The sequence below is a fragment of the Spodoptera frugiperda genome, chromosome 24 (genome assembly GCF_023101765.2).
Source record: "Spodoptera frugiperda isolate SF20-4 chromosome 24, AGI-APGP_CSIRO_Sfru_2.0, whole genome shotgun sequence".
Lineage (NCBI taxonomy): Eukaryota > Metazoa > Arthropoda > Insecta > Lepidoptera > Noctuidae > Spodoptera > Spodoptera frugiperda.
The window spans coordinates 6,669,149-6,686,162 of record NC_064235.1 but is presented as its reverse complement, the minus strand read 5'-3'; the positions used below and the strand labels follow the sequence as shown (position 1 = coordinate 6,686,162).

At 38.4% G+C, this 17,014-nt stretch overlaps 1 protein-coding gene across 1 annotated transcript; it reads right to left on the bottom strand.

Moving 5' to 3' along the window:
- Positions 1 to 1,022: 1,022 nt before the first annotated feature.
- Positions 1,023 to 15,337, bottom strand: LOC118278461 (serine protease snake-like). The gene is made up of 10 exons (XM_050703888.1): positions 15,138 to 15,337; positions 13,829 to 13,926; positions 12,343 to 12,410; positions 9,985 to 10,046; positions 5,851 to 6,008; positions 4,846 to 4,958; positions 3,841 to 3,993; positions 2,780 to 2,906; positions 2,102 to 2,233; positions 1,023 to 1,256 (listed from the first exon to the last, which is right to left on the bottom strand). The coding sequence occupies exons 1-10, from the start codon at positions 15,214 to 15,216 to the stop codon at positions 1,080 to 1,082; spliced, it is 1,167 nt and encodes a 388-aa protein (XP_050559845.1). The 5' UTR covers positions 15,217 to 15,337; the 3' UTR covers positions 1,023 to 1,079.
- Between the last annotated feature and the right edge of the window lie 1,677 nt (positions 15,338 to 17,014).

Below are 17,014 nucleotides of genomic sequence, written 5' to 3'. Positions count from 1 at the left end.
AGTTTCTTGCACCAAAATTATATAAAAATCTAGTTTGAATTAAGAGAATTATATTTAATTATAATCATTAATTAATATACATATTTTAGTCAAATATCAAATGATCGAGTTTGCTTTATGTTTAAAGTAATCGAAACGTCGATTCGATTTCGTTTAACACATTCAGTGCCACCGACTCGCCCGGAGAGTCCAATATAAATTTTATTCCAGTGCCGTAGACTCGCCCAGCGAGTTCAATGTTTTTGCTCTTTCTTTGTAAAATGTATTTTCTGCTTAAAATAATACTGAAGACTAAAGAATTGCATAGAGGGTGCGATTACGGTTCTGGAATTAAATTTACGTGGACTCTCTGGGCGTGTTGGTGGCACTGAATGTGTTAATGTAAACTCGTACTAAGCCCTTCTGATTACCTCTAAGTCGTTAGGATATTATAGTAAAATTATGTTTAAAGATGTAGTGTTGAGTAATAGTACCTAGCAATAAATTATTCAAATATATCAAAATTAATAAATTAATTAGAATTAAGAAAATGTTGTTTAATTTTTAACTGACTTTAAAAGAAAGGAGGTATACAGATTGAATTGTATGTATGTTTTCTTACGGAATAGGTGGTAAACGAGCAGACGCGACACCTGATGGTAAGCAATCAGCGCCGCCCAGGGACATTCGCAATACCCGTATGTATGTTTGTGTTCGATTATCTCGCTTTTAGCTGAACCGATTTCGATGCGGGTTTAAGCATAGTATATTTCAGGTTTAGGAGAAGGTTTCAGGGATATTACTCGACTTTAATAAATGGGGGCGGTAAAGTAAATAAAAGGCGGTTCGTTTTTTAAAAAAGAGTTTTATTATTTACTTTGGTCTTTTTCACATCACTTACAATCAATAGATGCCAAGCAGTAGGTGAAAAATTATAAACTATAGCAGATCGGGTGAAACCGCGCAGAAATATTTAGCTAGTTTTTAATAAAGAAATCACAAAAATAATAGCTATATTCTCAAAAAAACATGTTGTTTTCATAGCAGTAGTTACTGAGAAGTTGTAGCGGGCTATTAAAAAAAACATTAATTCATTCTCATCAACTGCGTCCCGGCCAGACGACGCTCTCTATCCACGGAACATAGTGATACACTCGTGTATACATCCCGGCGTCGCCCGCGTACCCGCACGCTCGTCCAAATGACGTCACTCCGATTATACTGTACAGACATTTTGACAGGTATGATGACACTTGTAGAGGACCTCCGCTGTCGCCCTGGAAGAGAGTAAATTCAAAGTCAAAATTATTTATTTCAATTAGACCAGGAAGGCACTTTTGAACGTCAAAGCAAATATAATAATATTAATAACGTCAGTCTGTCGGTCAGTCCTCTAGTTGCTCTATTTGCTCGTTCCAAAGTGTAGATTCCTATGGAGAAGAACGAGCAAGAAACTCCATAGGTTACTCTTTTTCAATCAGGTTCACAATACAATTCTTGGTTACATTGTTTCGATTGCTTTAACTATGTGAGAAAAGAATTAGAAACTGATTTATGTTTTTTTTTTTTAGTCTATCATCATCAACGGCCTATAAGTGGCCACTGCTGACCAAAGGCCTCTTCTCACACGGAGAAGGTTTGAGCATTAATCACCACGCTTGCGCAATGCGGGTTTGCGATTTCAAACTTATAATCAGAAATTATAAGCCAAGGTTTCCTCACGATGTTTTCCTTCACCGTTTGTCAGTGGTGTCTAAAGAAGTCAGCGCAACACACTATTGGGGTAAAGGTTAGAGTAGGTACTATAGGCGGCGCGCCGAAAACTAGTAGAAGGAAAAAACCTAAATTAAGTGTGGGAGAGCCATGCTTCGACACTGCCGGGCCCAGCTCGACCGGAGTGATATAACGGCCGAGCAGTACACCGACGTGAAACAACGCTTGCGTTGTGTGAGTGAGTATACCGGAGGCCCAATTACCCTTAATTTCCTAACCCCTAGAAGGCCACCAACGCATTTGTAACGCCACTTGTGTCTTATGTCCATGGGCCGCAACGATTGCTTAACATCCGGTAATCCGTCTGCTCGTTTACCGGCTTATATAGAAATACAAACTAAAACATTACCTCGCATGTATCCTTTGGTTCATCTGGGTCTCCATAGCAAAGCTGTGTTTCCGAGTTGTACCCCTTCTTTAGAAGTCGATGTGGGGGGAAGTTCTTCAGGCATAGCTCATCTGTAAACTTCTGTAGGCTTACCTGAAATGAATATAATCACTTAATCATAATTCACCCTCATAATATTTGGATCTGCGGACTGACTAGAGGGTTAACGGGGCGGTATTTAGTCAATAAAAGTCTGACACTCCCTCTCGTCTCGCCCAAGGCGGGTGACCCAAATCATTGGATGATTTCCCCCTCAAAAAAAGACCCTTATATCTATACTAATGTATAAAGCTGAAGAGTTTGTTTGTTTGTCCGCTAATCTCCAAAACTACTGGTCCGATTTGAATAATTATTTTTGTGTTGGATAGTATATTTATCGAGGAAGGCTATAAGCTATAAAACATCACGTTATGGCCAATAGGAGCTAAGAAGAGCGCGAGAAACCGCGCGGAAGTAGCTAGTTATAAATAAATGTGAAAGTTTGTTTTTTTATACATCGGATTCATTAAGACTTTAGAGTGGGGAAATCATCAAAATAATGTCCTCTCCCGTCCTGGGTCGCGTCGAGAAACGTGGGACGAGTGGGGCTCTTACTGACTAAACACCACCCTGTACAATACTATACGAGTATATCCTCACCGCCTGAAGATTATCAGCCAATGGTTGGTTCTTGCCGAGTTTGCCCCACCCTGTGGCCTGGGCGGAGAAGTGCTCGCGACCTTCGTAGTCCAAGCACGCTGGGAATACATCCTTACTGTATTTTACCCTGCAATCAAATATTTTTTATATTAGACGTTGCCCTATACTAGGATTTCCTCGCTTGTTGGGGAATCGGGGATTGGGAAGGGCGGTAATTTTGCCTCTGGTAACCTAATTCACACAACAAAACACTACGTGAGCATAGTTTCACTTCGGTTTTCTGTGAGGCCGCGGTATCACTCCGGTTGAGCCGGCCTAGTAGTACCGAAGTATCGTGAGCCCACACCACCAAAGGTGGACTGGACTGGTGAAAGAAGGACTGTCTTGGATCCCGCAACGAAATAAATCAGAAGATATTATTAGAGGAGAGTAGAAAGTGTGGTAGAGCCATGCTTCGGCACGAATGGGCCCCAGTCAAGCGGAGTGATATCACGGCCTCACAGTAGACCGATGTGGAACAAGGCTTGCGTTGTGTGAGTGAAGTTGAAGTAGGCCCAATTACCTCATTCCCAAATCTTCCTAATCCCCGATTCCCCAACAACCATTAAATTCCTAACCCCCAAAAGCCAGCAACGCACTTGTAACGCCTCTGGAGTTTCGTATTCGCCCATTGGCGGCGGCGATTGCTTACCATCAGGTGATCCGTCTATATACCATATATGTAATATACCATAAAAAACGAAAAATAACCGCCGTACTCAGAATATTTTAATTATCACTTACTCCAGTCCTAAGCAATCGTTGCTAAGAACACAACCGTTACTAAGGAATAGTTTAAGTAATCATTAAATGTCTCTGGGTAAGGTAGCAGTCATTCTCCGACATCTTTAATTGATTTTGTCTGGACTTTAAAAGAGACTATGACCTCTGAGTTGGTTTCGGCATATCTTCTCAGAGTAGTCGGGTACGCCTCACCTAGTTATTTAAGAGATTGACGTGTAAAAGTTACATTGTAACCTGTTTGCAAAAATATCATTTATCATTTATATAGAGTTACTCACGGCCTATCAAGCTCAATCAATGCGATGTCATGGTATTTGGAAGGCGGGGCGTGCTCCGGGTGCTGGATCACCCGCTTCACTCTGTAAATCTGCCATAACTCCATAGGATCTGAACGCTTCAGGATACCCATCGCCACGAATGTTACCGGTCCTCTGAAAAAAAAAACTTTTCTTTTTAAAAAAAAAAACCTTGCCCCACATTAGGATTTTCTCCTGTGTCGTGGGTGCGTTTACAAACATACAAGTTCACATACACATGACACCCAGACCCGAAACAACAATTTGTGGATCACACAAAGAGTTGCTCCGTGCGGGAATCGAACCCGCTACCCGTTGCGCGGCAGCTAGTTGCCCAGCCACCGCACCAACCGTGCAGTCAAACATTACATTTGAATAAGTAACTGCCAATAGAAAACTATTGAAGGCAAATCCTCCGCTAACGTCAGTCACCGGTGACCACCGCGGCGTCCAACGTGTTAAAATATGCAATGTCACGCCTTTTTTCCCTGAAGGGGTAGGCAGAGGTGCACTTACGGCACGTAATGCCGCTACGTAATATACACCCACTTTTCACCGTTTGTGTTATAAGGCTCACCCCCTATGGGTGAGCCTATTGCCATATACTGGACACAATTCCAGACTCCATGCTACTACTGAGAAAGAACCCGAGACCCCTTGTTCGGCATACCGGTATACCGGCAGTCGCAATTGCGACCATTCGAGCAACGAGACAGTCAGCATAAAAATACGGACTTCAGTGCTAAGCTATGTGTACCAATGAATATCATTGGTGGAAGCCAAACGCATCCACAGCACATCTCTGGTGAATGTTTGTGAGTGTGTTTGTTACTCAATCACGTCAAAACGCCTGAAGGGATCGAGTTAAAATTTGGAATAGGGGTTGATTATGGTCTGGAATAACACATAGGCCACTTTTAATCCTACAGGAAAGCAGGTGAAGCCACAGGCAGAAGCAAGTGGTTTGTAAAAATAAAGTTTTCTTACATGACAGTCTCTAAGAGACAGTGGGCGGCAGTCAGTATGAACCTCTCACTGATCAGTGAGCCACCACACAGCCACTGAGCGGAGATGACTTCCTGTCCGTAGCCCAGCAAAGCCTGTAAGACAACAAATAAGTACTGTTTAAAAACATTTTAAATTTTATTGTAACTTTCGTGAGACATACTAAATTAATTATTATGTTATCGGCTTACTCACTTACAACTATTTGACGAGGAACTCGACCAGTTTCAAGCCATGCTAGAGGCTCATATTCATGAGCAGCATTCCGCGCGCAGCGCGACAATCGCCGCGTCGTGTGTCGCGGAATGCTGCTCATGAATATGAGCCTCTAGCATGGCTTGAAACTGGTCGAGTTCCTCGTCAAAACAGTACGTGAGTAAGCCGATAACATAATAATTAATTTAACATTTTAAATACTCGCTGTGGACCACTCTCGACATACCATATGGAATAAACACATTTAAACCACATATTTGTTATCATCTTGGCTGACGATATACGAAAATGAGCGAAATACGCCCAGTAGGTAAGCCAAAAAGTGCATTATTCTCTTTGAGCTAATTTGAACACTCTTTACAAATACGGCATTATAACAGCCGCGCCGCATGTCCGTAACATTCCTAGACAACCTACAACATTACAGCTCTTCTGTGGTCAAGGAACATGGAGCTGTTCACACAGAATTTAATACTTAACTCTTTATTTTGTCTGGGCCGGCTCGACCGAAGTGATACCATGGCCTCACAGAAAGCCGATGTGAAACAACGCTTGCGTTGTGTGAGTGAGGTTACCGGAGGCCCTATTACCCCCCTTCCCAATTCTCGATTCCCCAACAATCCTTAAATTCCTAATCCCCAAAAAAGCCGGTAACGCACTTGTAACGCCTCTAGTGTTTCAAGTGTCCATGGGCGGCGGCGATTGCTTACCATCAGGTGATACGGTCGTTTACCGGCTTATACCATAAAACAATATTTAGTATTATCTCACCATATGCGGATACCTGGACCGCTCAGCATCGTGCCCGCCCAGCACTACTGTATAGAACTTAACCTCAAAGTTGTTGCATTTCTTCTTATTGTCCCAAACCCTCGCCAAGCCTTTTGTCTGGCAAGGGTACGGTAGACTGGATAGATGCTCTAGGCATCCTGAAAAATAATATAATCACATCATCAGTCTATAATCGTCGGGGCTTTTTTCGGCTTTACGAAAATTACTCAGTGGTAGCCCGGAGACTGGAAATGTGCCCGGTATATGGCAATACGCTCACCACCACATGGGACTTACAACATAAATTGTTAAATGTGGGTGTACATTGGCAATATGTGCCATAATGTGCACCTCTGCCTACCCCTTCGGGGATTAAAGGCGTGACGATATGTATGTATGTAATTAGAAAGGTCCAGGTTTCCTCACGATGTTTTCCTTCACTGTTAGTCAGTGGTGTCTAAATAATCTTAGAAAGTACATGTAACTTGGAAAAAGTCACAATGTTACTATGCCCTCACCCTTATGCATGAGAAGCGGGCTTTTTGTTCGTAAGAAAAGTAGCTTCGAAAAGATCGTATATCGTCGAATTTACAAAAATTTAGGAAACTGTTGTCACTGGCCCATAGTGGCCACAGCTAATCTATACATATAATAAAATACATATAATAAAATCGTAGAAAAGTGCTGTCTGTACATTGAAAATAAAAATAAAAAAAATAGCAGGGGTTATTGTTATGTCGATGTCGAACCCAAAAATGTAATTAACTTTTTTTTTGTCTGTTTGTCTGTTTGTCTGTTTGTCTGTTCGTCTGTGCGCGCTAATCTCAGAAACGGCTGATCCGAGTTGGATGCGGTTTTCACGAATATATTGTGGGATGCTTAAATTTACATTTAGTGTTCGTTTCATGTCAATCGGTTCATAAATAAAAAAGTTATGTCAAATTAAAGAATCACGTCGAACATTCTATGCTTATACCATTAATCTCCGCAACTATTTGACGGATTTGGTTGAAATTTGGTACAGATATAGTTTAGAACCTTAGAAAGGACATAGATATATTTTTATTTCAAAAATTTCAAAAATCAAAAAATAAAAATAAGAAATAAATTATTTATAAATAATTCTATGTCGATCGTTACACGACTTCGGTTCATGTTATTGTTTTAATTTATCGAAAAAAAGTAAATAAATAGTAAAAAGGTATGAAAAAAATAATATCAATATAATAAAACATTTAGTACAAAGAAAATGCTCTAACGGAGTATAGATAATTCTATGTCGATCGTTACACGACTTCGGTTCATGTTATTGTTTTAATTCATCGAAAAAAAGTAAATAAATAGTAAAAAGGTATGAAAAAAATAATATCAATATAATTAAACTTTTAGTACAAAGAAAATGCCCGAACGGAGTATAAATAAATACAGTAGAACTCCAATTATCCGAGTTAATGGGGACCGGGACCCATTCGGATAATCAAATATTCGGATAATCGGATTTTTTCAAAAAACTTGCCATTGAAGAGAATAAAAGCTACGTTTTGATATTGCACTATTTTTTTATTGAATTAAATTGCGGGGGAAGTCAGCGTAGGCACAACGGCAAGTTAAGACAAGTCAAGTCAAGACTTGACAAACACTGGCTTCGCGGGGGGGAGAATAATAGCGCACTTAGACTTTTTTTGACAATTTTTGTGATTCGGATAATCGGCGATTCGGATAGTCGGAGTTCGGATAATTGGAGTTCTACTGTAATAGTCCGGTCAATTTAGACCTGAAAACAGTAATGAAAGAACAAAAATTCCGACAGAGCTGAATTTTGGTACAGACCTTTATTTTACTATAAAGATTAAAATATTAAAAGTCCCCATCTATCCCATATGTGCTTCAAAAGTTATTCGGGGTCAAAGGTCAAGATTTTAGGTTTTTTGAGTTTTCTCAAAAACCGTAAGTTTTTTGAAAAAATACCTCAGACCAAATTTGTAGATCTCAAAATTCTCTACAAAATGGTCCTTATAAGTTTTTCTATAAGTATTACCGTTTCTAAGATAGATTCGTGTGTCCCCACACACATTTTTCCACTTTAGAAGCGTCTAACTTTCAAACGATTGATTTTGACGAAAAACGGTTTTAGGAACCTTAATGTCTTTTTTAAAGACCTATCCATAGACACCCATCACGGATATGTTAGCTGAAAAAAAATAATAAAATTTTTTTTTGAATCAGTTCCATGTATGGAGTGCCCCCCTTACTTTTTAAATTTATAAATTTTTATTCAAAATTCGAATAGCGGTTACCGAAATACACCATCTTACAAAGTTTCAACTATGTAGGCCCAACAGTTTCGTGGCCCAACAGGCTGTGACATACGGACGGACGGACGGACGGACGGACAGACATTTATTTCCGAAACTGTTGGGCCTACATAGTTGAAACTTTGTAAGATGGTGTATTTCGGTAACCGCTATTCGAATTTTGAATAAAAATTTATAAATTTAAAAAGTAAAGGGGGCAATCCATATATGGAACTGATTAAAAAAAAATTTTTTTCAGCTTACATATCCGTGATGGGTGTCTATGGATAGGTCTTTCAAAAAGACATTAAGGTTTCTAAAACCACTTTTCGTCAAAATCAATCGTTTGAAAGTTAGACGCTTCCAAAGTGGAAAAATGTGTGTGGGGACACACGAATCTATCTTAGAAACGGTAATACTTATAGAAAAACTTATAAGGACCATTTTGTAGAGAATTTTGAGATCTACAAATTTGGTCTGAGGTATTTTTTCAAAAAAACTTACGGTTTTTGAGAAAAACTCAAAAAACCTAAAATCTTGACCTTTGACCCCGAATAACTTTTGAAGCACATATGGGATAGATGGGGACTTTTAATATTTTATTCTTTATAGTAAAATAAAGGTCTGTACCAAAATTCAGCTCTGTCGGAATTTTTGATATTTCAATATCGTATATTGACCGGACTATAATCCAAGTTGTCTTTATCCTCGATAGATGGCGTTGGGATCGAAATAGATCGCGCTATGGTTTCGTTACATTCATTTGGTTGGGTATCGGCCGAGCGCTTCGGTACTATCGTAGAAAAAGTGTATTATCAGTCGTATGATTATTTGTCTGTAGTGGTCCTGCTGTTTCGTATATTCTAAATTGGTTTCGTTGTATTTGTCAATTAATAAGTTTATTTGTTGGGTTTTCCTGGTTTTTTGGTTAAACTATTTAACGTAGGTTTAGTTTGATATCGATTATTAGTAGTTACTGTAGTTAGTTTTTTTAATAAAATTGTAAGTCTAATTTATTTATTAATTAGATAGATTAGATTTAAGTCGTTTCTTTTAAATTATTTAGTTTAAGCTTGGTTATTATAGCATAGAGGATAGGTTGTAATATAGTTTCTTTTTTAATTGTTATAAATTCGTAATTCGTAGCTTTCTTTAGTTTTAAGTTAGTTTAAGTCCGTTTTTAAACTATTTTTTCAATGCCCTAAGTGAGTATACGTCTATTAAATTCAAACGCAGAGCTCATTATGTTGATTTTTGAAGAGTTCCCTGGAATATCTTCCACATCTCATTTTTGAAGAGATCCCGCGAGATCGGGAACTATGTGGTTAAAACCAAAAATTTGCCGGAAATCACTATTCCACGCGAACGAAGTCGCGGGCAAAAGCTAGTGTTAAAATATTTTACTTAGTTATTGCTTTTGCTTTTGATCATTTTGGTTCTCTTTTCATTTCGTTGTTGATTAAAATTTTTATCTACACGTAAACACATAATATTATTATAATTTTTTTTTTGTCTATTATTTTACTTCTTTTGTAACTATCATAATTTAGCTAACTAACTTGAAACATGTAAGTGCTGTGCACACCTGTAAGTGACAAGTTCACTCTGTAAATAAGACCTGTTACAATGTTTTAAAAAAATATGTAATTGTGAACGAGTCGTTGGAGTACCATAAAAATAAATAAATAAATAAGTCAAACTCTAATAGATGCGCTTTTGTTTATGCATATTATTAACGAATACCTAATCTAACTCAGTAAAAATAATACTTGAGTAAACCGTGTATTTTTAGTTCATTTAACGTTAAAAATGTAAATAGGTAAAGAAATCCTGCACTTACTATCGTTCGCTTTGTGCCCGGTTTTGAAAAATACGCCACCTCCAGTATCCACGATAGCATTCCTTGAAGGAAACAGTCATAGTTACAAGATTATGTTTTTAAAATCTACATTCCAGAGAGTTTAAGGGTGAGAGAGCCACGCTTCGACACTGCTGGGCCGGCTCGACCGGAGTGATACTACGGCCTCATAGGAAATCGAGGTGAAACAACCGAAGCGTTGAGTTTCGTTATGTGATTGAGGTATGAGAGGACTAAATACCTCCCTTGCCATGGCTTAATTCCCCAACAATCCTTAAATTCCTAACAAAAGGCCGGCAACGGCATTTGTAATGCTTGTGATTTTTCAAGTCTGTCTGAACTATGAAACTATGTTATTTTTATACGAAACTAGCAAACCCGGCGAACTCCGTTTCGCCATCAATGATTAACCTTGTTTTTTATTGATTTTTTCCTGAATTTTCTTTGCTATAAACCTCACGGAGCCCGAGACCTTTCCAACGAATGCAAAACCGTGGAAATAGGTTCGTGCGTTCTGGAGTTATAGCGTCAGGAAGGAAAACCCGACTTATTTTTATATTATAGACTAGCTTTTGCCCGCGACTTCGTTCGCGTGGAATAGTGACTTCCGGCAAATTTTTGGTTTTAACCACATAGTTCCCGATCTCGCGGGATCTCTTCAAAAATGAGATGTGGAAGATATTCCAGGGAACTCTTCAAAAATCAACATAATGAGCTCTGCGTTTGAATTTAATAGATGTATACTCACTTAGGGCATTGAAAAAATAGTTTAAAAACGGACTTAAACTAACTTAAAACTAAAGAAAGCTACGAATTACGAATTTATAACAATTAAAAAAGAAACTATATTACAACCTATCCTCTATGCTATAATAACCAAGCTTAAACTAAATAATTTAAAAGAAACGACTTAAATCTAATCTATGTAATTAAAAAAAATTAGACTTACAATTTTATTAAAAAAACTAACTACAGTAACTACTAATAATCGATATCAAACTAAACCTACGTTAAATAGTTTAACCAAAAAACCAGGAAAACCCAACAAATAAATTTATTAATTGACAAATACAACGAAACCAATTTAGAATATACGAAACAGCAGGACCACTACAGACAAATAATCATACGACTGATAATACACTTTTTCTACGATAGTACCGAAGCGCTCGGCCGATACCCAACCAAATGAATGTAACGAAACCATAGCGCGATCTATTTCGATCCCAACGCCATCTATCGAGGATAAAGACAACTTGGATTATTTATTTATACTCCGTTCGGGCATTTTCTTTGTACTAAAAGTTTAATTATATTGATATTATTTTTTTCATACCTTTTTACTATTTATTTACTTTTTTCGATGAATTAAAACAATAACATGAACCGAAGTCGTGTAACGATCGACATAGAATTATCTATACTCCGTTAGAGCATTTTCTTTGTACTAAATGTTTTATTATATTGATATTATTTTTTTCATACCTTTTTACTATTTATTTACTTTTTTCGATGAATTAAAACAATAACATGAACCGAAGTCGTGTAACGATCGACATAGAATTATTTATAAATAATTTATTTCTTATTTTTATTTTTTGATTTTTGAAATAAAAATATATCTATGTCCTTTCTAAGGTTCTAAACTATATCTGTACCAAATTTCAACCAAATCCGTCAAATAGTTGCGGAGATTAATGGTATAAGCATAGAATGTTCGACGTGATTCTTTAATTTGACATAACTTTTTTATTTATGAACCGATTGACATGAAACAAACACTAAATGTAAATTTAAGCATCCCACAATATATTCGTGGAAACCGCATCCAACTCGGATCAGCCGTTTCTGAGATTAGCGCGCACAGACAAACAGACAAACAGACAAAAAAAAGTTAATTACATTTTTGGGTTCGACATCGACATAACAATAACCCCTGCTATTTTTTTTATTTTTATTTTCAATGTACAGACAGCACTTTTCTACGATTTTATTATATGTATAGATTACATTTGCATACGACATATAAGTAATCACCACATAGTATAAAACAAAGTCGCTTTCTCTGTCCCTATGTCCCTTTGTATGCTTAAATCTTTAAAACTACGCAACGGATTTTGATGCGGTTTTTTGTAATAGGTAGAGTGATTCAAGAGGAAGGTTTATATGTATAATACATACATAATATACCACCATTGCACCCATGCGAAGCTGGGGCGGGTCGCTAGTTTTAATATATAGCAAGTAATTATAATGGCTAAGTTAATTTATACTTATTTAACATATCATTAATGATTACAATTTATTAAATTAATAGATGTGATTATTTATGTCCCTTACCTTGTATCATTAACCAACTCGCAGTCGTTACAGCATATAATAGGCTCCTTTCTTGCGAACGAACATATCTAAGGAATAATACATTCATTGTTATTAATAAACTAGCTGTTGCTCCCCAGCTTTGTCCGAGAAGAATAATGACTTCGATCAGAATTTGGGTTTTAGACTTTGGCCTTTCCACCAGAGATGTACTATGCTACGTTGCTGTGGATGCGTTTGGCTTCCACCAATCATATTCATTGGTACACATAGCTTAGCACCGGTGGACACAAACTCAGTAATGCAATGTCTTTTGTATGGAAAGATGCGTGCTATTATTGATGGCTTCCGCAATATCGATACATCGCATACTCGAGCTGCGCATCTTACTCGCACAGCTACATAGCTTAGTATCAGTGGAAACGGTCACATAGTTTCACAGCCTAACTATTACATCTTCATAGCATAGCTACATAGCACATCTCTGGTGGAAAAGCACCCTTGACGTGGTCTGAAGGAGGAAAATTAATTAAGAATGATTAAATGGTCACCACATTATTAGTAATAGCTATAACTTAACTAGGTACCCGTTTGTGGTCTAACTAGTTTGGTTGTAGTTAGTAGGCTCAAATGAATTTTCCTCCTTTTCTATTCATTTAGTCATTGTAAACGGTGATGGAAAACATCTTAAGGAAACCTGAACTTATAATTGTAATAGTAATGAGATCATGACATTTTTAACGAGAACCACTCCAACCCAGTCACCTATTAACTTGTCATTTAAATTTGAAACGTCACGCCTTTTATCCTGGAAGGGGTTAGCAGAGGTACACATTTTTTTTTTTTTTTTATTGACAAGCCCGCTACAACCTCCCATACCGCTGTAACTCCTGTAAGCCAGGATCTACAGTAGATACAAACATGAAAACACCGGAACACTGAAGTCCGGCGCGTCCCAGGGAAATGAATGACTGTCTTGGATCCCGCAACGAAACAAATCAGAAGATGTTATTAGAGGAGAAGAAAAGAAAACGATAGTTTCCACTTCCCTCGGTGAATTTAATGCAGGAGACAGGATGACTTAAGCCTTAAGGCACAAAAGAGACTGCACAACTGGGAGAAGCCCAGTCGCCAAGCACCACGGAATTTTTTACTTAAAACTAAAATATTAAATGCTAATACTAAATGGGTCCTATGCGTGAGCTGTTATACTTGTACTCAAGTATAACAAGAGGTACACATTATGACTAATGTCGCTATACAATGTACACCAACTTTTCACCATTTGTGTTATAAGTCCCATGTAATAGGAGGTGAGCCTATTGCCATATACTGGACATAATTCCAGACTCCATGCTACTACTGAGAAATTTTCGAAAATCCGAATAAAGCCCAGTAATACTTTGCCCAACTCGGGAATCGAGCCCGAGACCCCTTGTCCGGCAGTCGCACTTGCGACCACTCGACCAACGAGGCAGTCAGGTTACATAGAATCTGATATAATTACCTTAGGTCGAGTTTTACTCTTCAAGTCTACGAGAGAAGACAGGCATTTGTACACATGGACACATTTCCCGAAGCCCTGCTCAGTCTCACATCGTTCTCCTAGAAAAGAAAAATTTCGGACTACAGTAGTACAGTCTTAGGCAGTTTCTACTAAAAAGAAAAAATTTGGACTATAGTCTTAGGCAGTGCTCTATAACTATGGTATGAAAATTATAAATCTATTTAGTCCCTCAGTTAGGTAATAAACAAAATATTTTAGACACGTATTTTTTTTTTATGGAACACGCAAACGAACGTGCAAACTGATCTGACTGATAATGGTAAGCAATCGCGTTGCCGGCCTTTTAGAGGTTAGGAACTTAATGGTTGTTAGGGAATGGGGATTGAGAAGATTGGGAAGTGGGGAATTGGGCCTCCGGTAACCTCATTCACAAAACGAAACACAACGCAAGCGTTGTTTCACGTCGGTTTTCTGTGAGGCCGTGCTACCACTCCGGTCGAGCCGGCCCGTTCGTGCCGAAGCATGGCTCTCCCACGCTTAAATTTTAACACACTTTTGCTATATAAGATAATAATACTTAGATAAAACGAATCAAAGTTTAGCAGTGGGAGCAAAGTAAAATCGCTATATCTTCCAAAGTATTTGGTACTGCAAGAAAATATAAAATCCTACGTGTCTAAAATTTTAAAATAATCTTCATGGCGGACATTGAAATAAAAATTAGTCATCTACTACTACTACCAATACGAATATCAAACGAAAAGGCTTAATAAGTAAACGAGCTCATTAAAACCGTTTAAAACTATCATGTGTGGGAGAGCCATGCTTCGGCACAAATGGGCCAGCTCAACTGGAGTGATACCACGGCCTCACCGAAAACCGACGTGAAACAACGCTTGCGTTGTGTTTAAGTAAGGTTACCGGAGGCCCAATTATCACCCTTCCCAATCCCCGATTTACCAACTCCCTAAAATTCCTAAACCCCAAAAAGCCGGCAACGCACTTGTGACGCCTTTGGTGTTGCGGATATCCATGGGCGGTGGCGATTGCTTCCCATCAGGTGATACGATAGCTCGTTTATCGGCTTATACCATAAATAAAACTACTGTTAAGAATAAAACTTAAACTATAATTTAAAAAAATATGAGTTTCTTACTCGTTCTTCTCCATTCGAAGCTACACTTTGGAACGAGCACCTAGCTTCACAGACAGACAGACTGACGGACGTTTCAAAAGTGCCTAATTAAGGATTAATTGAAATAAATGCTTTGACTTTGACTTTAAATAAAATATAACTTAAGTTACCAACCTTCAACGCGATCGTAGGAACACTTCACAGTTAAAAACATAACAGTTATGTTGACAACAAAATACATTAACTTGTACATGTTTTAATTTGTATTTTTATTCAATTTGTGTATTTGTTACAAGTTGGCACGGCGGCGGAGCGTCGTGTGTTACAATGCGAACTGTGCTTGCGTCTAGCGGTGACTAACAGTTCGCAACAAAACTGGTTTCGTAATAAACTTATAAACAAAATGACTGTTTACTTGTTTTTATGCGCCAGGGACGTAGTAAGCTTGACGGGGCCCTGCATAATGTTTGCGGGGCCCCCTTTCTATTTAATTTTTGTGCAATTGTTCAACGTCACGCCTTGTAGCCTCGAAAGGGTAGGCAGAGGTGCACATTACGGCACGCAATGCCGATATACAATGTACATCCAATTTTCACCACAGTGTTTTAAGTCTCCATAGGAATCTACACTTTGGAACGAATATTGACTTTATCTTTGATCAATCTCTTTTCCCACCCTGTTTCTCAAGCATGATAGAGGGGCCTTACCGATGCTGTAATAGCGAGCCCACGTTTCATGTTTGGGTTTTACAGGTTTCACCCTTATGTCGACGTTAATTTTCTAAAGTTACTGCCAACTTTTCAAATTACACGGATCAAAATTAATAATTTGGACTTCTGCTTACATGTGTTGGGGCCCCCGTAGCCAGGGGCCCCGTATAAATAAGATGCCAGATACGGCACTAGATACGGCCCTGTTCTACGGTTCTCAGGTTAAACGAAGTCATTCATAAAGACTTTATTCATGTGATGACGTCCATTTGATCGGTATCTTCCGTAGTATTAATCTTGTATCATGTTTTTAACGAAAAACAAAACAATAAGAAGGCGCTTCTTAATTTTTCCTGTTAGTACTTTGTTTTAAGGGAGGGGAAATCATTCAATGTCTTCTCCCGCCTTGGGCGAGGTGAGAGGGAGTGTCAAACTCTTATTGATTAAAAACCACCCCATTCCTACTCCTGCTTTTCGAGTCGGAGCCCCGGTAACCCGCTAGGTAGTCCGCAGCTCCGGACCTGTAGATATCTAGGTATGTATGTATGTATGTATGCCTTGTCCAGTAGAGGACGTCATCTAGCTATTGATGATGATATATGTATAAGTATAATGACTGCACGGTTGGCGCGGTTGCTGGGCAACCGACTGCCGCGTGTTTCTGGTCCGATTCTCAGAGTGACTATTTGTGTGATCCACAAATTGTTGTTTCTGGTCTGGGTGTCATGTGTATGTGAACTTGTATGTTTGTAAACGCACCCACGATACAGGAGAAAATCCTAGTGTGGGGCAACATTTAAAACACATTCGAAACACTAGAGGCGTTATAAGTGCGTTGCCGACCTTTTGGGGGTTAGGAATTTAAGGGTTTTGGGAAATCGGGGATTGGGATGGGGGCAATTGGGGCTCCGGAAACGGCAACCGCACTCACACAACGCAAGCGTTGTTTCACGTCGGTTTTCTGCTCGGCCGTGGTATCACTCCGGTCGAGCCGGCCCAGCAGTGCCGAAGCATGGCTCTCCCACACTTATTTCCTCAACATGACTTACCAATGTGCTTTGAATAATAATATCCTTAAGTGAATCTTAAGTAGTACCTACTTATCAAACTACTATATTTCTTAACTCGAATTTCATATCTATTTACTTGGTTATAAGGTTCACAATCCAATAATCTTCCTTATGACTGTATAACATCAGCACATCAAGCTACATTATATTTCTTTACTCGATTTTTATCTCTATTCACTTGGTTATAAGGTTGATAATCTAATAATCTTTGGACATGATAAGTGTATTTCAATGTGAGCCCACCTATGTATGTATGTATGATGACCATCGA

Bases quoted from the DNA above. Each gene is read 5' to 3' on its own strand.
- LOC118278461 (XM_050703888.1), bottom strand. From the start codon at position 15,216: ATGTACAAGTTAATGTATTTTGTTGTCAACATAACTGTTATGTTTTTA. The intron at 6,009-9,984 runs GTAAGTGCAGGA...ATTATTTTTCAG, and splicing joins CGGGCACAAAGCGAACGATA to GATGCCTAGAGCATCTATCC. The intron at 1,257-2,101 runs GTAATGTTTTAG...ACTCTCTTCCAG, and splicing joins AACCAAAGGATACATGCGAG to GGCGACAGCGGAGGTCCTCT.